The 23,350-nt window shown below is 38.6% G+C and overlaps 1 protein-coding gene across 9 annotated transcripts in view; it reads right to left on the minus strand.

The window, feature by feature from the left end:
- Window positions 1–23,350, minus strand: part of MVB12B (multivesicular body subunit 12B) — a 290,946-nt gene that overhangs the window by 107,087 nt on the left and 160,509 nt on the right. For all 9 annotated transcript variants that reach the window (XM_020967630.2, XM_078150121.1, XM_078150118.1 and 6 more), the window contains exon 7: window positions 9,778–9,872. In XM_020967630.2, the coding sequence (XP_020823289.1) occupies window positions 9,778–9,872 (95 nt within the window). The remainder of the gene's footprint in view (window positions 1–9,777; window positions 9,873–23,350) is intronic.

The following is a 23,350-nucleotide window of genomic DNA, read 5'->3' on the forward strand; positions in this document are numbered from 1 at the left end:
AATATCCCCTTCCCCCACTAAGTTTTCTCTTGAAACAATTTTTTTTTTAAGTTCAGAAAAACCAACCAACAGACTGGCCGTGTATGACGGTGTATACAGCATTCACATCCATAGTCTCCCACCTCTTCAGTAAAAAGAGAGAGCTACATTTTCTCATCTCTTCTTCAGGGCCATACCTGATCATTAAAATGATGCAGGATTCAGTTTTGCTTTACTGTTCTTTACATTTACATTCTTGAAGTTATTATGTACTGTGTTCTCCTGGTTCTGCTTACTTCACTTTGTATCAGTTCATAAAAGTATTTCCATTTTCTCTGAATTTTTCATGTCTAATTTCTTACATATAATTTTCCATTATATTTACATGCCACAATTCGTTTAGCCATTCCCAAAGTGAGGGGCACCAACTTTGTTTTGAGTTCTTTTCTACCATATCAGTTCTGCTATGAATATTTTGGTATTCAGGGTACCTCTCTTTATGTCGTCATTGCCTTGGAGTGTATGCCTAGCAGTGGAGGGGCATTTTAATTACTTATTTTGCTTGATTCCAAATTGTTTTCCAGAATGATTTGATGAATTCACAGATTTACCAAGAGAGTGGGAATGTGCTGTCTCCTTGCAGCCCCTCCAACATTGACAATTTCCATGTGTCATCTTTGTCAGTTTGCTGGATGTAAGGTGAAAACTCAGACTTGCTTTAATTTGCATTTCTCTCATCAGTGACTTGGAATGCTCTTTCATATTGTTAATAGATTATAATTCTTCTTTTGATAAAGATTTGTTCATATGCTTTGATCACTTATCTATTAGGGAATGGTTTTTGTTCTGACTGTAAGTCACAGAATATCTGTTCATCTATATTGGTGGGGAGAGTCCCCTCCTCAGGAGTACACTGTGACAATGGAATTATAGATATGAGACAATCACCTGTACAGAGGCAGGAGAGCAGAGAAGAATTTAACCTGTACCTAACTAACATCAAAGTGCCTAATGTGAGTCCTGCCTCTGGCCCCTGCTAGCAGTATGATCACTGGCAAGACCCTTTAACTCTCATCTATCAGATCTCTTATCTACAAAATGGAGTTCATCACATCCGCACTACCTATCTTAACGGATCATCAGGAAGAAAGCATTCTATAAACCTTTAAGTTTGATAGAAATGTGACCTTCTATTAACAAAATAAGAAAATAACATTAATAATAACAAATCACAACAAAATTGGAAACAGATCTCACTAGTTATAGGCAAGGACTTCATAGCACTTTTCATTAATGATATCCTCAGTTTCACAATGACAACCAGTGAAGGGCAATCATAAAAAAATAATTCTTAAACCTATATTTAATGAAATAAAAAATGAAAATGAGTAACTAGAAAGCAAAGTTGAAGACCTTGAAGTCATTGAAAATCTTCACTTAATGCAAATTCCAGAAATTATACCCAATAAAGAAACATGATTTAAAAAGTGCCAATATCTCAAATATCTTGAAAAGCCATTTTGAATTTGATCGCACAAATCCAACTAGCTGACCAATTATACCAAATCACAATAATTCCCAAAAGCTGGCATCTGCTATAACCACCATGAACTAACATACTCTCCCAAAATATTCAACAGAAAGTAAGAAAAACATTTCAGGACCTTCACACGGCAGTATATGTGATAGTTACTGCTATGATAAAACCCATAGGAGGAAAGCTGAAACTCACAAGAAATACCCCTAATGAGAGATGGCAAACTCTACCATGGAAGGTATAACTTGGAAGAGTTATTAAGGATCTGCACAAAAGTCTCAGAAGATTAAATCAATATCCAGCTAGCACAGAACAGAAACCTTAAAGGCCATTATTGCCCCTCTTAAAGCCAACAAAGAAATTTGTGGAAAGAAATCTGGAAAACAACAAACACATCAGGAATTCTAAATGTCCTTAAATGAGTAAAAGCAAAACTTGAAAGACTAAGTCCAAATAAGGAGTCCAAAGCAGGGTAAAGAACAGAATAAGCAATTCCATATGAGTCAAATACTTGATTGAAGTTGCTGGAATGATGCTCCCTAAAAAGGAGGTTGTGAAAAATTTCTATTCACCTATACAGTCACAAGAAGTCCAAAAAAAATGGATCAACTGAAAAAAAAAAGCGATTACACTTGTAGCATAATGAATTACCGAACATGTATAGTATATCAAAGGAGATGATTAAACTTTTAGCCTCTCTGCAAAATGGGAAAGAGTGAGGCTGGATAAGATCCATAATTATTGACTTAACTACTTCCATGTAGATTATGAACTATGAATTTAGCAGTTTCTTGACACAAACCTAATTCAAACTTTCTTGACAAAAGTCATGACACATCTATTACCACAAGGGAACACCAGCAACTCCTCAAAATATAGCCCAAGTATGTGCTTATGTCTGCGATACAAAGCGTTCACGGCTTGTACTACTCAAAGAAAATATATAACCACTTGAATGAAACAATATATTGGCTAAGGAGCAAAAAAGATGTATCAGCATGTCTCAGGGTATAAAAAGCAACTTATTTATTATTCATTCATTCATTTATTTATTTATTTGTTCATTCATTCATTCATTCATTTATTTTTGGTAAGGCAATTGGGGTTAAGTGACTTGCCCAGAGTCACACAGCTAGTGAGTGTTATGTGTCCGCGGCTGGACTTGAACTCAGGTCCTCCTGACTCCAAAGCCAGTGCTCTATCCACTGCACCACCTAGCTGACCCTAAAAAGCAATTTAGTGTTAATTTGGTAACTACTGATCAAGATGCCTGAAAGTGCCATAACTTTTACACTGTCTTTGTTGATTATTGAAAAACCTTTGACTCAGTTAAGCATTCATGGCTTATCCATGTATTAAAAATATTAAAAAATAGACATAAGCATAGTGAGAAAGCTAGAGTATTTGATATACTCACGAAAAAGTGTTCTCTATTTTAAAAATGCCATCAATACAATACCTATTAATACCTGACATAAAATGTGACATTTTCCAGTAAGACAACGTAAACCCATTGTGATTATGCCTGGCTTTAAATCCATGATCATCTTTCCTAAACACAACTTTGGACAACATACAAATTAAAGAGGGAACTGAACCAAAACATCCTAGCAATCACTTGATGTACATCAATTGCATCAAGCTATTATTACTCTACCGAAAACATACTAAGTAGTTCCTTCATCCAATAATATCAAAATGTTATCTGGATTTGACAAGTATAAAATTTTTAACATAAATCAAGGAATGATAAAGATTGAAGGCTTTAAGTTTGAATTCAAAAGTTAAATTGAACCAATGGATGAAAATGAGACCTGTAAATAATTCTGTAGGCAAGACACATTGAGCATAAATATATCAAACAGAAAACTATGACAGAATGTATTAAGAGACTTCCTGGCATCCTGAAATCAAAATCAGATGGCCAGAATTATCTATTAGAAGCTTGCCATCTTTCTTGGACTGATAGATGACAAGTCTCCAAACTACAAATGAAGACCTCAAAATATCTTGGAGACATTAACTAATAAGCTATACTGAAAGTAGAACACTATCATAGAAAAAAATTATTGCCCACAATTGCCTGGACATAACATTAACCCATAAAAACTTAATAACCTTACTTTAATAGATGTCACCACACCAAATACTCCAACCTATATGCAACAAAATGTTTTCAACATACAGAGACCTAACAAGAAGAAATTAAAATCATGTGAAAACAGGATGAGGAACATATCATCCCTGCTGTGCTTTGCACTTCTGGAGTTGTACTGATGACACTTTGAGTGAGCATACACAGGGTAAACATATCCTAATACCTTTATTTAATTACAAAAAGAAGTTATCTCATCCATTTATGCAAGACTATTTGAATATTAAATATAAAAGAATAACAGGATAGGGACTTGTCTTAAGACTTTTCATTTAAATTCCATGGAGAGAGATCCAGCAAGGTGAAAAGAATGAACATATAACAACATTATTTAAGTAACTTGCCATGGTACAAAGATTACATATTAAGAGTTCAAACAAAAGTTTTCCTTTTGAGCGTGAAGTTCAAGTACTCTTTTTTTTTTTTAACAGATGGCATGTAACTAACTACATCAAGTCCCAGAAAGCTGTGAAATCCCAAATGATCCAAATGAAATCAGGATAAAAACTATCTATACTGGAAAAACATATTGGATGAAAGATACATACTGCCTAGATTATAATATATAGCTGATGGATAACTTGTCAGGTCAGTCAGTCTTTCTGCTGGCTTGTTTACCTGACAGGTGCTGGAGATGAACAAAGAGCTGAGCCCAGAACAGCATGAGAAAGACTGGGCTGGATTTTTTTGGGATTGTGAGCAGTACTTTCAAAGATTACTCCCTTTTTTGAGGTCCAATTCATATGCCACATCTTTCATGATGTCTTCACCTTAGATTCAAAGGAACTCTCCCCTCCATAAATTTTTTTCTAAACATCTTGTTCAGCCTTTTCTGCACTTATAATACTCACCCCTGAATGAATGAAAAAGTATTTATTAGACTTGCTTTGAAGCAAGTATTGTGCTAAGTATTAGAGATACAAACAGAAAAAGTGAGACAATTCTTGCTCTCAAGGAGCTCCCATTCTAATTGGGAGAGAAGGTTCATCTGATGGGTGGATGGAAAGGCCCAGGAGTGCTAAATGTTCATTGGTAGGTCAGATGGCAATGCCCAGAGTATGGATGGCAGAGAAGCAAGTAGATAGTAAGGCCTGGTGGCCCCCATTTCAATGGAAAAAATGAAGTTGGTGACTCCCACCTCATTCAAGGTATGTAAGTAGTCAAACAACCCAGATGGGTTATGTGCAATCTGGCACCGGTGGAGAAAGCAAAGGCATAAGAGTGCCCCTAGAAGTGGAGGGTTTTCCTACCTACCTATCTTAGACAGGGTCTTGGGGCCATGGAACCAGAGAAAGGGGCAATGGGAGAAGGGCATCCCTGGTGGCAGCAGGTCTTACATCACAGTTATTTGTGTACTTGTCCTTTTCCATCAGAATGAAGGATCTTTGAATGAAGATCTTTGTAACCCCTAATACCCAACACAAAATTCTGCACAAAATGGCTCTTAACAAGGTGTTTACTATTGATCCCAAGTGGCTCTCTATGATAAAATCCCAACTTCTAAAGAATATTCTCCAAGTAATGTCATAAAGCTGCAAATCAGGAAACACTAAGAAATCAGAAACACCAAAAATGGCAAGTGATCTAAAGGGCAATGGAAATCTGAATGGTGGATGTAAGGTTGCAGCCTATTACCAACAATGACAGGCTTGTGAAGAATGTCATAACAGACATTAATGAGGACATGTATGACCAGAGAAGTTAGGGCCAGTAGCTCTGAATTTTAAAGAACCAGAGGAAGGCCTCCATTTCACTGGGTGGATCTTTCTGAAGGATTTTTAGGAAAGATAATAGACAAGCATAATAATACACGAAGAGACAACGTGGAAGGACTGATTTCTACCTAGTGGAGAAAGTTTGCAACTATCAATGAAATCATAGATGTGAGTAACTCAGCATAAATACTATCACATAATCCAAAACCATTTCACCTTTTATATTTCTAACTAAATTGCTTTCAAAAAGTCTTGCATAAATGAGGACTGAACTACAGTATAGAGAGCAATTTGCAGCCAGAAGTCTCAGGTTCAAATTCTGGCTCTCTTTCTTACCACCTGTATCACCTTGGAGAAGTCACCCTTCCCAGGCTTTCAGTGTCCTCATCTGCACAATGAGGGGGATTGGGTCTCCAATGCCCCTTTCAGTTCTAAATTCTAGGACCCTCTGATCCAAAATTCTTCAGTAATGGTGCAGAACAAAGGGAGAGAGATCCAGCAACCACAAGGCAATTCCTCCAACAGCACGGAAAAGCAGCAGAAAAAACATTGGCCCCAAAGTCAGGCAGGAGACTGGGCTTCAGCTCTCAGCTGAATCACTGACTAGCTGAACAGCCTTAGGCAAGCTGCTTCATCTCTCTTGGTCTCAGTTTCCTCATCTATAAAATAAAAAAGTGGCATGGCTGGGTTTTTTTTTTTATCATCCCTTCCAGCTCTGGAATTCTATGAGTCCATGAATCTCTCATAAACCTTCCAAAAGTCAGTTCTCTGAAACAACAGGGTTCTGGGATCCATCCCCTTACCTTCCAGACTCTAGCAATGAAGCCACACACAAAAAAAAAATGTGGTGAGGAATTAAGAGGACACATCCTTACTAAATTCCCTGGAGAGTTAATTATTGAATATCTTACATTTAGGACCCTAAATTGGGATGACATATTCAGTGACAAATGCAATTCACACAATGAAGGGGAAAAATCACCTCCCTTTTGGCCAGAGATGTTTGCAGGCATGTTTTCTGAGCTCATTTCCAGTCTCTGGGCAAATCATTTTTCCCCCACTGCTGAGCCCATGGACCTCACAGAGCCAGTGGGACCTGCAGGATGTCTCTGGCAGTAACATAGCTAAGCAGTCCAAGCCCCCAGTGGAGCAATTTGGTGACTACGGCAGCTGAGTAGGCCAGAGCTTCCTGCTGCCACAGGGCTGCTGCATGAACTACCACGGCTTGGTAGATAAAATCCAATTGACTGCCACTTACATAAACGTAACAGGAAGTTTCTAAATGGCTTCTACCGTGTCTTGAGGCTGTTACCTTTCCGTTTCTAAACTAACAGCTGGAATGAACACAAACAGCACCTCATCAGAGCCGCTGAGCACAGCGGCAACGGTCCAAAGGTATACGGGAAAATTCCTGCCAATCTTGAGAATATTTCACATTATGAGTCCCTTTCTGCATAAATATTAAACAGCTGGAATAGCTATTAGAAAATATGTAAGTCCTGCATAGCGTAACACCGATATAGCCAGAGGAAGATTTGCAAGCAAAAAAAAAAAGTGTCGTGTGCTTTGATTAAGATTTACTTGTGTAAATTTTGAGCAACGATGCTCTACTGAATTTTACAGACTTGTTTTGCATTGCTCTGCCACTAAACATCTGGTAAAATATTCAGAATCTCTGTAAAATAGGTCATCTCTCCAAACTCGTTAGGCCCAGTGCCTGCAATGCTGAAAGAGCCCTGGCCCACAAGAAATCCTCCCAAGGGAAGCTTTTTTCAGAGGCAAACATGTTTTCTCTACTCTTTGTGAGATTGGCTCTTGGTAGGGGGCAGTGGGGGAGAGTCCTTATTCTTTCTTCCCCTTCTAGGAGGAAGTGTCGTGTGTGATCCGAACAGCAGGCTTTTGCTTATACTTCCAAATCTATTAGGAAATGAACATAACAAGAAAAACAAATACCGACAAGAATTAGGCCATTGCTATATTTCATCTGTTTAGTAACCTGAAGTTGCAATTTTTAGAAAAAGATTACCTTTTAAATAACAGATTCATTATACTACATGGATGAATGCCATGTTTTTGGGTTAGGAGTGTCACTCAGCATTAATGGAAAGCACTCATAAATAATAATAATAATAATAATAGCTCCCATTTATATGGCATTTTAAGATTTCCTTCACAAAAGTCCTCCTCTGATGCCTCAGCATAGGGTGGAAGAGACTATGGGCTCTCTCCTATTGAATTCCTCTACCTACCATTTAAAGCCCAACCCAAATGACCCCTCTGCTTTGAAGGCTTCCCTGAACCCCTGTCCATAAAGATCTTCCCCTTTAAACTTCACATGGCACTTTGTTTCTCACATCTTGAATGCACTTATAGGATGCTATGTATAATAGGTTTTCATATTTCTATCTTACTGTCCTCAGTTATCTCCCACCAACTGGACCGAAAGCTCCATGAGGACAGAGACTATTACACATTTTTATCTCCCTTAGAACAGTACTCTCTACAGGAGAGGCACTTTAAAAAATGTTCACTGAATAAATGAATGAATGCTAGGAAGAGCATAAGCTCTAGCAAGTCATGCAAAGCTAAGGGTGGTCTTAGAAACAGACTGTATTGTTTCTTGTCCTAGGACTAACCTTGCTGAGTGAGGAGAGGCTCATTAGCAGAGACAGGAACGTAGTGATTGAAAAGGGGCAAAGCACGCACAGAATCACACAGCACTTAGACCATGTATCAGCATTAATTTGACTACTGATGACCAGGGTACGGTCTCCAGATTGAAACACAGTCATATTGACATAAATGAAACCAGAAGACGTGAAGCTACTGTTTGATGGAAAGGCGACTTTGAAGTCTACAAACCACTTTTCCCACAACAACACTGTAATGGTGGAGATATAAGAATTATTATCCCCATTTGACATGCAGAGATCCTGAGTCTTAGAGAGGGGGAAAGTGGTTTGGCCAGCAGTCACAGCCAGAAAGTGTCAAAGCTGAGATCATACCCATGTCTTCTGTATTTGTATCTGTATGTCCGGTGCTGTTTCTACTCCATTACATGTTTGACTTTCCTTGGATCTATATGTAGCTTCCACCAAACGAGTAGTATAATGCAATCACAGGTTATTTGTGGACCTCCTTTGAATGGCACAGATCCCTAACTCTGCCATGCATGGAATAAAATTCATTTCTACACCATGGCTAAATGAATTTTTCCAACTTGATATTTTACATCCATAACACTGGTGCTGACGACATTTTTGCCAAAGCCAAGATGCACTTTCTCAGTTGGAAGGTTCTTAAAGAGTTCCTACAGCCCACAGAGAATCCCAGAATCTGTGAGCTGGACGGGGCCATGGAAGCCATTTAATTGAACCCATTCCTAAGGCAGAAATACTCTCTGCAAACTGTGGGCAATAGTCACCCAATCTTTGCCGAGGACCTTCAATGATGGAGGACACACTACCTGCAGAGGCAGCTCACTTTCCTTCAAGAAAACTGTAATTGTTAGAAAGTTCTCCTTAAATTGAATCCAACTCTGCCCCCTGGTATATTCCACTGATTGCTCCTACATATGCCCTTGAGGACCAGTGGACAACACACTGGATTTGGAGTTGGACTAATCTTTGCAGTCTCTAAATCTTATAATTCTACATCTGATTAATTTTTTCAAGTAACAGCTTTTCAGATACCTGAAGAAAGTGATCTTCCCTCTCATTTTACAAAGGACACTGAGACCCCAAAGTCATACCATTAGTGTGAAAAAGTACACGCTCTTCATATGAATGTCTATGGAAGTAAGGAACGTGACTTTAAGAAAAAAAGATGGTTATAATGCCTAAACTTATCACGAAAGAGTGAACACATGAAGACTTTTCCTTCTCCCAGCTCACAGCTCCTGTTCACCAATTACACATACTCCATCATTAGGGTCCCCCTGAGAAATCTACCTGGTATTGGTTAACCAAACACAATGGTAACAATAAATCACAACTTCCCAGTGAAATTTAAGGATTACAAGCATATGGCTTTTCATCATCATTCTATAAACATTTTTAGAGTGTATAATGTCTATCTGGAAATATTCTAAGGGCAAGATAAGAAAGTAGAGTGGGGGTCACGGTGAAGGAGCAGCAGATCCAAGTTCAAAGCCCTGGTCTGACATTTACTAGTAACGTGGCTTTTGGCAAATACCTTCGTTTCCCTGAACCTCAATTTCTTCATCAATTAAGAAAAGCGCCAGAGAAATTTATCATCATCATTATTATTACTATTAGTGTCGAGAATTACCAAAAGAGAAAAACAGAGAAAGGGAAACAGAGACAGACACAAATAAGGTGATAAACACAATGCAGAATAAGAGACAGCACTTTCCTGAAGTTTCAACATACCTGATATCGCATACAAATTTGAGTGCTGGTACTCATAGTCAGTTCGCGTGCTGTTCCTGCCTCTGAAGGTAGCAGGAAGCGTTAAGGAGATATGCCTGAGGATAAGACAGAAGGATAAAAAGGAAAGGTTATGGGATTCATACACTCCTATATTTTAATGTTTAACCCAAGTGTCAAATGGCAGCCTATAAGAACTGGTCATTTGTTCTCTAGTCTCAGTCCACTTTTCACGCATGCTCTACAGTGCTGTCAGTTTGGTTTTTCTGTACAGGTTATGGTCAAATCACTCCTTATCTTGCCACTCCTCTCTCCAGCCCCTCTGCACAAAATCCATCAACGACTACTGAAACTTCAGGGTCTATCAAACACCTTAGCTTAGGTGCCTTGTGAGAGAGCTTCAGCCTTCTTTTGCAGCCTTATTTCACACTGTTCCTAGGCACACCTTCTATGTTCCAACTAAAATAAGGAGCTAGTTCAACATCCCAAATATTATTCACCTTTGTTTCTCTACATCTGTAATGCCTTTCTTTGCCTACTGATTCTGGCCCACCCTCCAAGATGAGCTCAAACTCCATGGAATTGTAATAAATATTTGTTGTCTTAAATTTGTCCATCCAGTTGGAAATTATTTCTGATCCCATTTTATTTTCTTCTTTGTATCTCTGCACATATATCTATCCCAAACCCCAACTAGCTTGAAAATTCCTTGAGGGAAGTTTCATTTATCTCTGTATTTCCTCCATTTGCAGTATGGCATATTGAACAGATCTTAATAATGCTTAATAAATGTTTGTCAAATGAATGAATCAATGATAGTAAAAAGGTACCATATCATAGCAATGATCTATATGGGAGGGAGACAATGGGGTGTAATGCAGAGAGCAGAGAAGTAGACAATGGGATGCTTGAGCTCCAGTCCCAGTTTTGCCAGTAACAAATTGAGTAACTTCAGGCAAATTACTTAAGTTCTCTGGTCCTCAGTTTCTTTCTCTGTAAAATAAGGGAGTTGTACTAGAAAATACCAAAAGTCTCTTCCAACAGAAAGATTCTATGATTCTTGTGTTTATAGAATATATCCCATGGGATGCTCAGCACCCACAGTCATGAATAACCAACCCCAGAAGTCTTACTGCTTCCCAGGGAAAAAAAGAAATTGGCATGTGTCGTTTTTCTACCTTTTTCCCATTTGGAAAAGAAACCCAGGAGAAAGGATGGTTTTGCTTCTTAGGATCTCACAGATGGGGCATCTAGTCAACTGACCTTACCAAAACACAGGCAACTAGATACAACAGAGCAGGGATCCTTATTCTGGAGTCTATAGAACCTCTAAGGTATCCATAGACAGATTTCAGGAGGTCCATGAACTTGGATGTGGAAAAAATATATCTTTATTTTCACTAATATCTAATTGAAATTTAGCATTTACTTGAATTATGAATACAAGAAACAAACATTATTCTGAGAAGGGATCTATAGGCTTCACCAGACTACCAAAGGGATCCTTGGCACATAACAGGTTAAGAACCACTTCAGTAGAGAGAGGCATTGTTGTATAGTGGAAAGAATACCGAGACTGGATTTGGGAGACAGTTCTGACACTTACCTGAAACCTATTAACCACAGACAAGGCATTTCACTGTGCTGAGCCATGGTATCCTCACCTGTCAAGTGAGGATGATACTCCCCACCTCACAGACTTATTGTGAGGAAAAACCCTTTGAAAACATTAAAGTGCTATGGAAGTGTGTGTTATTATTATTATTAACACACACACAACTATAAAGAGAGACAGAGAGCAATTTAGGAATCCCAATGAATGGCCCAAGGCAAGAAAGCATTTTCTTTGCCTCATGTTTACAGTGAGGTTCTAAGCATAGAGAGCACGTCAGAAAACTGCCACCCTCCAAAAAGGTTGCATTCTGCGTGAGGGAGACACAGACCTTCGAACAAAACAATTTTTGGAAGACCTCAGGCAGTGTGTAAACTGAAGATGCTGATGATGTAAAAGACTATTAGGACAGTAAACAAATTATGCAAACCAAGTTACCATGCCCAGCACAGTGCCTAACCCACAAAAGAAAATCAATCAATATTTATTGAATCTGTGTGAAACTGAACACTAGTTTAAAATAGAACACTAGTTTAAAAAAATATTTTCCTTAGCTGTAAAATGAAGGCATTGAACTAGGTGATCTCCCAGGATCTTCACAGCTCATAAATCTATGAGCTTATGATCCTAAGTTAAGTAGTTAGTTGGAGAGAGGATGCAGGGAGAGAGACACCTTTGGGAGGAAAAGAGTAAAGCAGAAAAATACCTCCTTGTGACTGAGGGGAAAGCCAGCACACAGTGGGGTTACTAGCAAGATGGCCAATGTGTCTTATTCTTTTCTTTCTCTTTTGCCATTTGTAGAAGAGGAAAGACAGGATATTGAGAAGATGGAAGCTGACAAAGCCTTCCCTCTGAAGAGAATAGTCTAGACAGAAGGAAAGACAATCTGTAGCTAAAAAAGTCAAGCCTGAGAGAGAAGCAGAGGAGTATGCCCATCCCAAACTTGACTAATGGCAAGGCTTTTAATTTTGAACTAAGATTCAAGGAGACATTACAGATTGGTAAGAAATGTACTGAATATGTACCTGAGAAATTTATTTCTTTAAAAAGTTGGTCTAAACATCACACCTGTGGGATGAAAATTGAGATTACTTAACAGAAGGAATTTCTCATCTTGAAGACCCAGCAAAGGATTCCAATATAGGCTGCCTTCTGTTTTGAGGGAATTTAACTCATGCAGTTTGTCTCAAAAGCTTCTCTTCCCCTTACCTGTCTGTTTCTATGAGGGGTACCACTATGCTTTCAGTTACCAAGCACAAAACTTTGGAGTCACAAATGACTCATCCCTCTTCCCAACACATCTCACCATTTGTCAAGTCCTGTCAAGTTTACTTCTACTATTCCTCACACTTGTCTCTTTCCTTCTACTTTTATGGCCACCATCACAGCAAGTTCTCCTCATCTCTTGCTTTTTGACCACTGTAACAAGAGACAGTTAGGTAATGAAGTGGAGTCTAGAAGACTTGAGTTTGAATGAATCCTACTTCAGACACATAGGGTTGGCAAGTCACTTAACCTCTCTCCACCTCAATTTCCTCATCTGTAAAATGGGAGCTAATAATAGTACTTACTTTACAGGATTACTGTGAAGAACAAATGCGATAACACACATAAACTAATTAATTAATTTGCACCTAGGAGCTATTTTAACAGCCTCCCAATTGGTCTGTTTGCCTCCAGTCTATTCCCTCTCTGATTTATCATTCACACTATTGCTCCAGTAAATGTCCTAACTCCAAACATAACATTTGTCTACTCAAACACTTTCGATGGATCCCCAGTGCCTCCATAATAGAGGATGAGCTCTCTATTCTGTCTACTACCTGGCATCAACTAACTTTTCCAGTCTGATGTCAAAGTACTGCCCTTCACACTTAACATTCCATTCCTGCCTTGCCTTCTCCCATGTCTGTGACTTTGACTATGCCGTACAACCCATGACTGGAACAGCTTCCCCATCCCTGCCTGTTAAAATCTTCTCCTTTCTTCAAGGCCCAGCTTATCATTCCATCTAAAAGTTATCCCTCTCACCTCAAATTTCCTGTTTATCTAGATCTCACTCTAACACATTCTCCCTTGTATCACAGTATCAGTCTATGTGTGTGTGTGTGGTGTGTGTGTGTGTGTGTGTGTGTGTGTGTGTGTGTGTACATCTTCTTTATTAAACAGCTCCTCACAGACAGGAACTGTGGAATAATGAAGAAAGAGCTGCCCTTGGAGTCAGGAGAGACCTGTATTTAAACTTTGCCTCAAGCACTAGTAAGATGTATGAACATGGGCAAGTAGCTTAACCTGTCTGAGTTTCAGATTTTTCACCAATAAAATGGAGATGACAATACCTATAATAATGTAGTGAAGATAAAATAAGGCAATTTTTAAAGTGCCAGTAATTATTATTTCATCTTTGATATCCCTAGTTCTGATCACAGTATCTTGTACGAGGCCAACATATAATAAACATTTGGCGAACTGAATTACATTTAAAACAAAAAAGCAAAATGGCACTTTGAAAGTCCCTATCTTAAGCACTCTCCTGGCAATGTCAGTCATTCCCACAATTTCTACATAGGTGATTCCTAATGCTACATATCCAGCCACAGTCTCTCTCCTGAGCGCCCACCTTTGACTAACAATCACTTGCAGGATATCTCCTTCTGGATATGCCCAGACATCCTAAACTCAACACATTCAAAACAGCATACCCACCGTCTCGCTCTTAGTCACTTGGTTTTGTAACTTCAGAGTTACCCTTCACTCTTCCTTCATTCACCCCTTACATCCAATCACTTGCCAAGTCTGGTCAAGTCTACATCCACAAAATCTCACTCATCCATCCCATTCTCTCTTCTAGCACTGCATCTCTGGCTGCCCTACTTCAGTCCCTCAACACTTTCTTGAATGGAATACTACAGTAGTTTCCCAATTGGACTCCCTACCTCTAGTCTCTCCCTTCTCTGATTCATCTTCCCTATAGCTACCAAAGTAATTTTACTAAGGTATAGGTTGAACAGATTCTCTCTGTTACATTTTTTAAGGAATATTAAAACTGTGCTCATAAATACCGAGTCAAACATATAAGATGGAGACATATGTTCACCAGAGTTGTTTGCCACTGACACGGTAGAGAGCCAGTGCTGCACAGCAGATGAGGAGGAATCCCCTCTGGTAGGTAGGATCTTCTAGATGTTCCTCTATGCAGTGACATTGTGCTGGCTCCATCAAGCCCCAGATCATAACAGAACATTCTATAAGAGACCCATGACCACTCAAAAAGAGTTTAGCCTAATCATTCATGCAGGAAAAATCAAGTCAATGAAAAATGTTTATTGCCTAAATTATGACATGTAGAGAGACAAACCATTTAGTTTATCCATCAATACATATGTCTGGAACAAAGAGAAAAAAGACTAATGAGTCAGACCCAGAATTAAACTGAAGGATGAAAGTGGGATGAATTGCCTGTAGGAATTGCAATATTCCCTTAATGACCCCAAACTCCTTCGAGAAAGAAAGGCTTATACTTTTAAAATGAATGTTCTACTCAGTTGGAGTTGTGGAGCTGCTTGTCATGGGACAGTCCAAAGTATTAACACTGAGCACTACATAAATGGCAATGGAAAAGAGCACGGTGGGTGTGAACAAGGAACAAACATGTTACAAATAGGGTAGTTTGGATAAGAAATGGAGTGAAGGATGTCATCAGAAAAATGAGAAAAAAAAGGATGATGGAAGTCTGAAATAACACAAGTGCTCCTGTGGAATCCTGGAAATGTCAGAAAGAAAAAAAGGAAATCCCCTAATAGATTACAGAGACTCCCAACCGTGAACTTAGAAGAAGCCATGGACAAAAGTCATTTAGGATTGGCGGCATGGATGAGCTATGCTCTGCAATATTAATGTACAAATCAATGACACCACCAATCCATCAGAATGTTTGAGTTAGGCACATATCTGACCTTGTCACCAGTTTAAAAAAATCAGTAGGCTACCCACTGTCTATGGGATATGTAATCTGTAGCCCAGAGCACAAAGTTCTGAGCTTTCTTGGGTTCAATCTTGAGGCTGTACCTCAAAATCATAACTCTGGCTCATTTTGTTCCCATCTCCCCAGAGCAACTACTGGGAACCTCAGATTATAGCTCATGTCTAGGTCTCCACTGATGTGATAAAAAGAGACCCAACTCCCACTCAAGAATCCAAGGTACTACCCCACATAAAATTCAAAACAAAGGACTAACAGTAGCTCATAAAGTCAATGATATTCAATGATTGTATGGTCCTAGTTTTCCAGCTTCATTTCATACTGTTTCCCATTATGCTTTGGCCAAACTGGACTACTAGCTATTCCCTGATTTAATATTTTACGTCCCACACCTGTGTATTCACATAAATCATTTCCCATGCCTAAAAAGCATTTCTTACCCATCTCCACCTCTCAGAAATCTTAGTTATCTTCAAGCCTCAACTCAGGTGCTACCTCCTCCAAGAAGCCTTCCCTGATTCCATTTGTTAGTGCCCTCTCCCTCCTCAGCTCTCCTTGGGTGGTACCTACATATTCATGTGATATTCCCCCAGTGAAATTTAAGCCTCTTAAAGGCAAGAGACTTTTGTTGTTGTATCTTCACTGCCTAGCAAAGTGCCTTACAAATAGTAGATGCTTAAAATGTTTACTAAACTGAATTTAATTGAACTGAACCTGTTCAAATCTATCTACAAAAAGACAGGGTTTCTACTAGCTCACAATAACCTTAGTAACATTACAATAAAATATAAGATCACCTCGTTTTTAAAATAAAATGAAGAGTTGAAGAGATTTCTTTGCATCATCTCCTCAGGGTATCACTTCCCATCTCAAGCTTATATGTTCAAGGTGTCTAACAAGACACGGTAGAGTCTTAAGCTTTAATAGCAGCAAGATATTTCGGGTGGCTAGATACCCTGTATTTCTCAGTCTCAAGCATCAGTTCTGTCTTATGTGATTTTTAAGATATTGTAAACTGGATACTACTGTTTTTAACTCTTTTGTTATTTGGTCATTTCAGTTGTGTCGAACTCTTTGGGACCCCATCTGAGGTTCTGGGGCAAAGACACAGGAGTGGTCTGCCATTTCCTTTACCAGCTCACTTTATAGATTAAGGAACTAAGATAAACAGGGTGAAGTGACCTGCCCAGGGTCACACAGCTAGTAAGTGTCTGAGGCCACATTTGAACTCAGGAAGATGAGTCTCCCTGACTCCAGGCCTAGAACTCTATCTACTGTACCACCTAACTGCCCTTGTCTTAGAAATATTCATATAAAAATAAATAATTCTAGACAGTTGGAAGAATACTACTCTAGTAATACTCTCCTGGAGTAATCTTTGGGGCTAAGTTTATTATACTGTTGGGATGGAACTTTGCCATATATTGATTCATTAATTCAGTAAATATTTATTAAGCACCTAATATATTCTGGCACTACTCTTGGCACTAGAGATAAAAAGAGGGATTCAACACAGAACCTGCTATAATGGAGCTTCTGATCTAGTAGGAAGAAAGAGAAATGAGCTGGAAAGAACCACAAATTTGGAGTGAAAAGTCTTGTATTCAAATCTCAGCTCTGCAATCTGTATGACCCTGGACAACTCATTTAACCTAATTAAGTCTCAATATCCTCATTGATAAAATGAGGGCGTTGGACCAAATGATCTCTTTTTCACATTGGGAACTATGATCCCAGCTACACAAATAACTATGATGTATGAGAAATAAATGCAAAGGGTTTAACAAAGTGCTGTTGTTTGAGAAATCTGAGGAAACAGAAATCTTTCATATGATTGGGAGAGGGTGGAGGGTTTCAGGGAAGGCCTTATAGAGGAGATGGAATCTGAGTTGGGTCAAAAGAAGATGTAAACTGGAAGGGGAGGGAATATGATGGGAGGTCACAGAGACTGCAGAAGACAGAACAATGGACAGACTGGAGAGGCTAACTTGCACTCTAGCTCTTTCACTGACCACATTCCCTGTCATACCCTGACCCCTCTAAGTCAAGGATGTGTACTAGGAATAAAACACAAGTGCTAAGAATACCTGCAATGCTTCAGTGTTTACATTTTGGAGTGGGGAGGATCAGACTCTGTGTGTGTGTGTGTGTGTGTGTGTGTGTGTGTGTGTGTGTGTGCGTGCATGTGTGTGTGTAATTTTTTTATAAGACAGGGGGAACCAAGTGACAGGTGGTAGTACAATTTAGCTGTAAGGAAGAATACAGAAAAAGCAGTGTGAGATAAAGACAGACAGGTAGGTTAGAGCCAGATTAAGAAAAACCTTAGGTGTCAGAAGCAGTTTCTACTTTATTAGGCCACTGGGCTCCACTAAAGGTTTTTGAGTAAAGAAATCACACAATCATGGTGGTGCATTAGGAAGATTAATTGAGAAGGGATGAGAGAAGGGACAGACTGATGGCAAGGACTCGTTGGGAGACTATTAATAGTAGTCTAGGTGAGAAGAGATGAGGGCCTAAACAATTGTATACTCCTACTACATCTCTAGGAACTATATCCTTAAATGTGGGACTATCACTTTCTTCCCTTTGTTGCAAAGGTGACAGAAGTAAGGCCAGGTAACAGAAGATGAATGTATGTATGTACACAGTCCTATAAAAATAGTATCAGGAATGATAAGGTTCTGAATGAGCCGAGGCTGGTGAGGGAAACTAAAGGGAAAGAAAAATAAGCTGTAATGGGAGAAAAAGGAGGTGAGAGGGAACTACTAGAGTTTATTGAGTGAGTGACATAGTTAGACCTGAGCTTCTGGAAAAACATTTTATCACCTGTGTAGAGGATAGACTGCAGTGGGAAGAAACTTCAGGCAGAGACACCAATTTAAGAGGCCATCACAACAGTCCAGAATTAGAGAAAATGATGGACTGGAGGAACGAGTAGCCAGTAAATGGTGCCAACATGAGACTTCTTATTACCACATTTACTATCACTTTCAGAGTAAACAATCCTCTACCCCTAAAACACACCACTTTCTACCTTTGGCTCTAGGAACAGTAATCAAATCAATACTATCTTTGCTCCTGCAAAGTAGGTAGTGACAACAGCATCTTACGGTTCCCCTCAATATTCCTGTGACTCTCTAAACCAAAACTCCCTTCCTTGGTCGCCAATACCATAGATAGATATAGATATCCACATATCTCTACACACGCATACATCTCTAAAATATATATGGACAATGAGAGGAACCATAATTACTACATGTACATGCACATACATAAATATATACATGTGTATACATAAGTACATGCACATACATATATACAGGTACGCATACATACATGTATATATTATTTCTACCTACAGAATAATAGCTCCTTGGGAGTAGGAAATGTCTCCCTTTGGTGTCTATATCCTCAGCATCCAGCACAGCACCTGGCACATAGCAAGTCTTTAGTAAGTGCTTTTTCTATTAATTCATTCATTAATGCATTCACAAATATCTCAAAAGTTCATTTAGAATGTCTCTTCATCACACCAGGAAGAATACTACCAAGCTTCCAGAAGGAAGCGATCAGGAATGGTGAGGGACTGGAAATTATGCCATAGTGAGGATCAGTGGAAGGAATAAGGGATTTTTGGCCTGAGGAAAAGACTTATGGGGCAAATAACAGCTGTCTTCAAGGATATGAAGAACTCTCACAGAGAAGATGTATTAAATTTGTTCTGCTCAGTCCCAGAAGGCAGAATTAAGAGCAATGGGTGGGTATTTTGGGAGACAAATTTTGCCAAACGAATTAGGAAAAATTTCCTAACAGTCCCAATTCTCTAAAAGCAAAATGTGGTACTTAGAACAGTAGTGAGTTCCCTGTCACTGAAGGTCTCTGAGTAACAACTAGATGATCATTTGTCAGGGATTTCACTGAAGAGATTACTGTTTGGGGGGCATGGAGGTACTGGGATAGATGACCTTTGAGCTTTGTTCTAGCTGTGAAATTCTGCGATATGTGATTGCCATCACTACTCTCAAAAGTAATCCCTTGTCTTTTTTACTTTGTTCTTGCCATCTAGCAAAGGGGCAGGTTTGCGTCATACATGCAGCTGTCACCTGATCCAACTAAATGAATGCCAAAGGGAAATTTCATTTCTTGTCCCCTAAGTCAGTCATGGGGACCTTATTCAATTAACACGGCCACTAAGCCGGAGACAGCTCCATACAAAAGCCCTTCAGTTATAGAATACTTTTTATTAGGAGATGATATTTGCCAGCACGATTTATGTCCTTTGATGGGATTCTGCTTTTCCCTGTTAATTTAAATCTGTATTTTCTAGTGCCGATTCCAGGTCTGTGTGAATTTTTTAAATGTTATCATTAATCTTCTGGATCCAATTGCCACATAGAATGAAGATGCTTCACTTTCAGAGCAAAGACTTACTGTGCCATGGCAGGCAGTGGCAGCTACAGCTGCTGTCCATTCCATGGAGTAAAAGGACAATGCCAGAAGGAAAAGACACTCACTAGAGAACTGGTATGGGAAATGGTACTGAATTTGGACAGAGAGGATTTAAATCCCAGCTCTATTACATACTGGCAATATGACCTTAGGCAAATCACCTGTGTGGGCCTCTTTAAAATGAGAATTGGACTAAACAAGGTCCCTTTTAGCTTTAAGTCCTATGAAACATTTATATTTCAGTATTTCAAGGATCTCTGGTTTTGTTGGTATTGGTGCTCTCTCCACTGATGGCAGATACACACTTTAGCAGATGGTCTTTGTGAGTTGCTGTAGCTGAAAAAAAATGTCATTACCCAGTGGCTAATTCGGAGATGAACCTTTCCATACACGGTGAGGATGGACCTTAAATGACAGACCCACTGTCCATCACCAGGTCCAGCCCTGTTTGAAGGTTTTAGAATTTGATAGGACCTATCAGAGTTTGTACTCCATGAGAAAAGCCATTAACCAGGAAGCCTGGTTCCTTAAGAACCTTCCACGTCACAAAGAGGCATGGGAAAAGTACATCGAGGGAGAAGAGAAACTTACTTATGGTTAGCGTTATAGGATGTTTTCTACTCCTAATGCATATTTACAACAAAAAAATGAACTCTGGGGCCATTCCATTTTCTTGGCACTGCAAGTTTTATTGAACAAATCTCCTGAAAACCATCTTCTGAGACATGTTAAATGGGACTTTGAGAACACTAGAAAAAATATATTGTGCTACAAAGTTCAACATACACAGCTAAGGTTAATAAGGAAGCATTTTAAAATCATTTTTCATCTCAGGCCGCATTTCAAATTAAATGAGAAAATGTTTCAAATTTACTAAACTTTTAAAATTAGAAACACACAGCACAATCTGTAATTCTTTTTGGCAAGACATGAAGATTAACTGTGGATATACTTAAAAAAAGAAAGAAAGGAAGGAAGGACGAAAAAACAAACCTGGTCCAAAACTATTATTATAAAAGAATTGTAATGTTTTCAGGTTATCTGCTTTTCATTCATTTTTAATCACTGATTGTTCTTATGAAAATACAGCATTTCAAAAATGTATTAAGGATCCACGGAGCAGAGAGTACTGTGCTTAGTGCTGAAATACAAAGGGGAGATAAGGTATGGCCCCTATCTTTAGAGCACTGAGTCTACTAGTATGGAAAAGAAATATAATTACAACAATAATGATAACAATTCACATTTATGTAGAACCTTGTCGCTTTATAGAGTATTCCTCGCAACAGCCTGGTGAAGTTAAATAGGGCAAGAATTAATATTCCAAATTCAGAGATGAGGCAACTGAAGTTCAGAGAGGAAAAGTGATTTGTCCCAAGTGTATACAAAGAATTTGGGCGACTGCTCTAACTCAGGTTTTCTGATTCTTAAGACCACAGCTGATTCTAATACACCAATCTGCCTTTCTCTCCAAGCAGGGTACTAAGTAAAACCAAATGAAGTAGAAATGAAGAGAAATAAATTTACACGAAAAAGGAAGTCAAGGTTAGAACTAATGCATTGTGTAGGGATATCTATTTGGGGGGGGGGTTGTCCTTGACCTGTGCTTTCATCAATGTGGGGAGCTCTTCACATGAAAACCTCCTCCACAGATGCAGACCAGAAATTAAATTACAGCTTATACCTTCAGAGAGCTGCTTGGAGCACTGAGAGGATATACGACTTGCCACTGGTCACACAGTTACAATGTATCAGAAGTGGTGCTCCTGGCCACAAGGCACCATCTGAGAAATATATATGATAGAAAAAGGTAGAAAAATAAGTAACATTAATGACATCTCCAGAATGCCTAGGATGTTGAGTGGTGTAAAAAGGGCATCATGGTATTGCAGAAAAAGAGCAGGCTAGATTGAAAAGACCTGAGTGTGAAACCTGGCTTTGATATTCAGTAATTTTATGACCTCGGACAACATACTTCCCCTTTCTGGGTCACAGTTTCACCCTCTGTAAAATGAGAGTGGAGGATGGTTAGACCAGATGATTTCTAAGGCTCCTTTCTGTTTTAACATTCTATCTTCTTAAGTCCCTTCCATCTCCAATATCTTACAAAGCTATTAAACTGGTTTCCCCTGTCTTTCAATTGGACATTAGACTACCTTCCCCAAATGTCTGCCTAGAAACTAATTTTGATATTTACTTGGGAAAAAACTGAAGCAGAGAGACAAACCTGCACTTTAGACAACATAACTCTATCATTTTGTATCTCCCCCATCCTACCCCTCCATGTAAATGCCACTTTCTAGTCTCCTGGCTTCAGTTCACATTGTTCCCTACGTTTGGAATGCTTCTCTCTGCCCCCACCTGTTGAACACCCATCCTCAAATAGCACTTCTTCCAGGAAGTCAACAATAAATCGAGATTTTACCCCTCAGACCTCACATAGCCTTTTTTTGCAACTCTAATACACTTGGTATGTATTATTGTTTTTTGTCTATTTTATGGTTTAACTTGAGGCAATAAACCAAACTTGACTGTAAATTCTATGAAGACAGGTACTGAAACCTATCTCAATTTTATATGTTCCCCAGGACCTTGTATAGTAGGCATTTGAAATGAACTTTAGTTCAGATGAGATGATATGCAGCCTAGATAATTAGGAATGAAAGTCAGACTGAAAAAAAATCAATCTGCAAAAAGTACAAAGAACTTAAGAAGTCTACATTTCCTTCTGAACTTCCTTTTATTCCACTTTCTGTTCTATTTCGTATGTGGAAGTAAAATTGTTTTGGGGAGGGGTATTCATTAAATAGAGAAGAAAATTTTAAAACAGAGAGAAGATAAAGTGCTGGGAAAATGTAGGATTGTTCTTTTTTAAAAAAAAACTGGCAGTTAGATGATTCACTTTTAGTCCTCACAGAATAATGAGATTGGTTATTAAGAAAAAAGATTCCAGTAGCACTGGTTTGGGAACTGTGAAACTAGAGTTGTAGTTCATAGCTCTGTTACTCTAAACAAGTCACCTAAACTCTTGGACCCTCAGCTAAAAAAGGTCTCTCCTCATCCTCTACCTCTTCTCATATAAACAAAATACTTAAAATCAATGAAAGAATAAGGAATAATATATTTGTTCTCAAGAGTAGAGGAACATTTAAAAACAATAAAAAAGCAGAAATCTTTGTAGAGATAACCAATGTGTTTAATTATACAAAGGTAAAAGAATTTTTGTACAAGAGAAAGTAACATTTCCAAAATTAAAAGAAAAAAACCAGACTGGGGAAAATATTTGCAATAAATGTATTAGATAAAGGGCTGGCATATATAATTTACAAGAAATTAATGTTTAAACATAAGACTAATAACATGCCATCATTAACGGACCAATGATCAAAAAAGACATAAGGCAATTCATGAAGGAGGAAGTACAAACTGCTAATAATCACATGAAAAGATCATGGATTCATCTCTATGTTCCCTAAAACTGGAGAACTGCAAAACAAAGCTGCATTCAAAAAACACTCTCCAGCTCTTCC

This window comes from Phascolarctos cinereus, unplaced genomic scaffold (assembly GCF_003287225.1).
Source record: "Phascolarctos cinereus isolate Bilbo 61053 unplaced genomic scaffold, phaCin_HiC Scaffold_2;HRSCAF=192, whole genome shotgun sequence".
NCBI lineage: Eukaryota > Metazoa > Chordata > Mammalia > Diprotodontia > Phascolarctidae > Phascolarctos > Phascolarctos cinereus.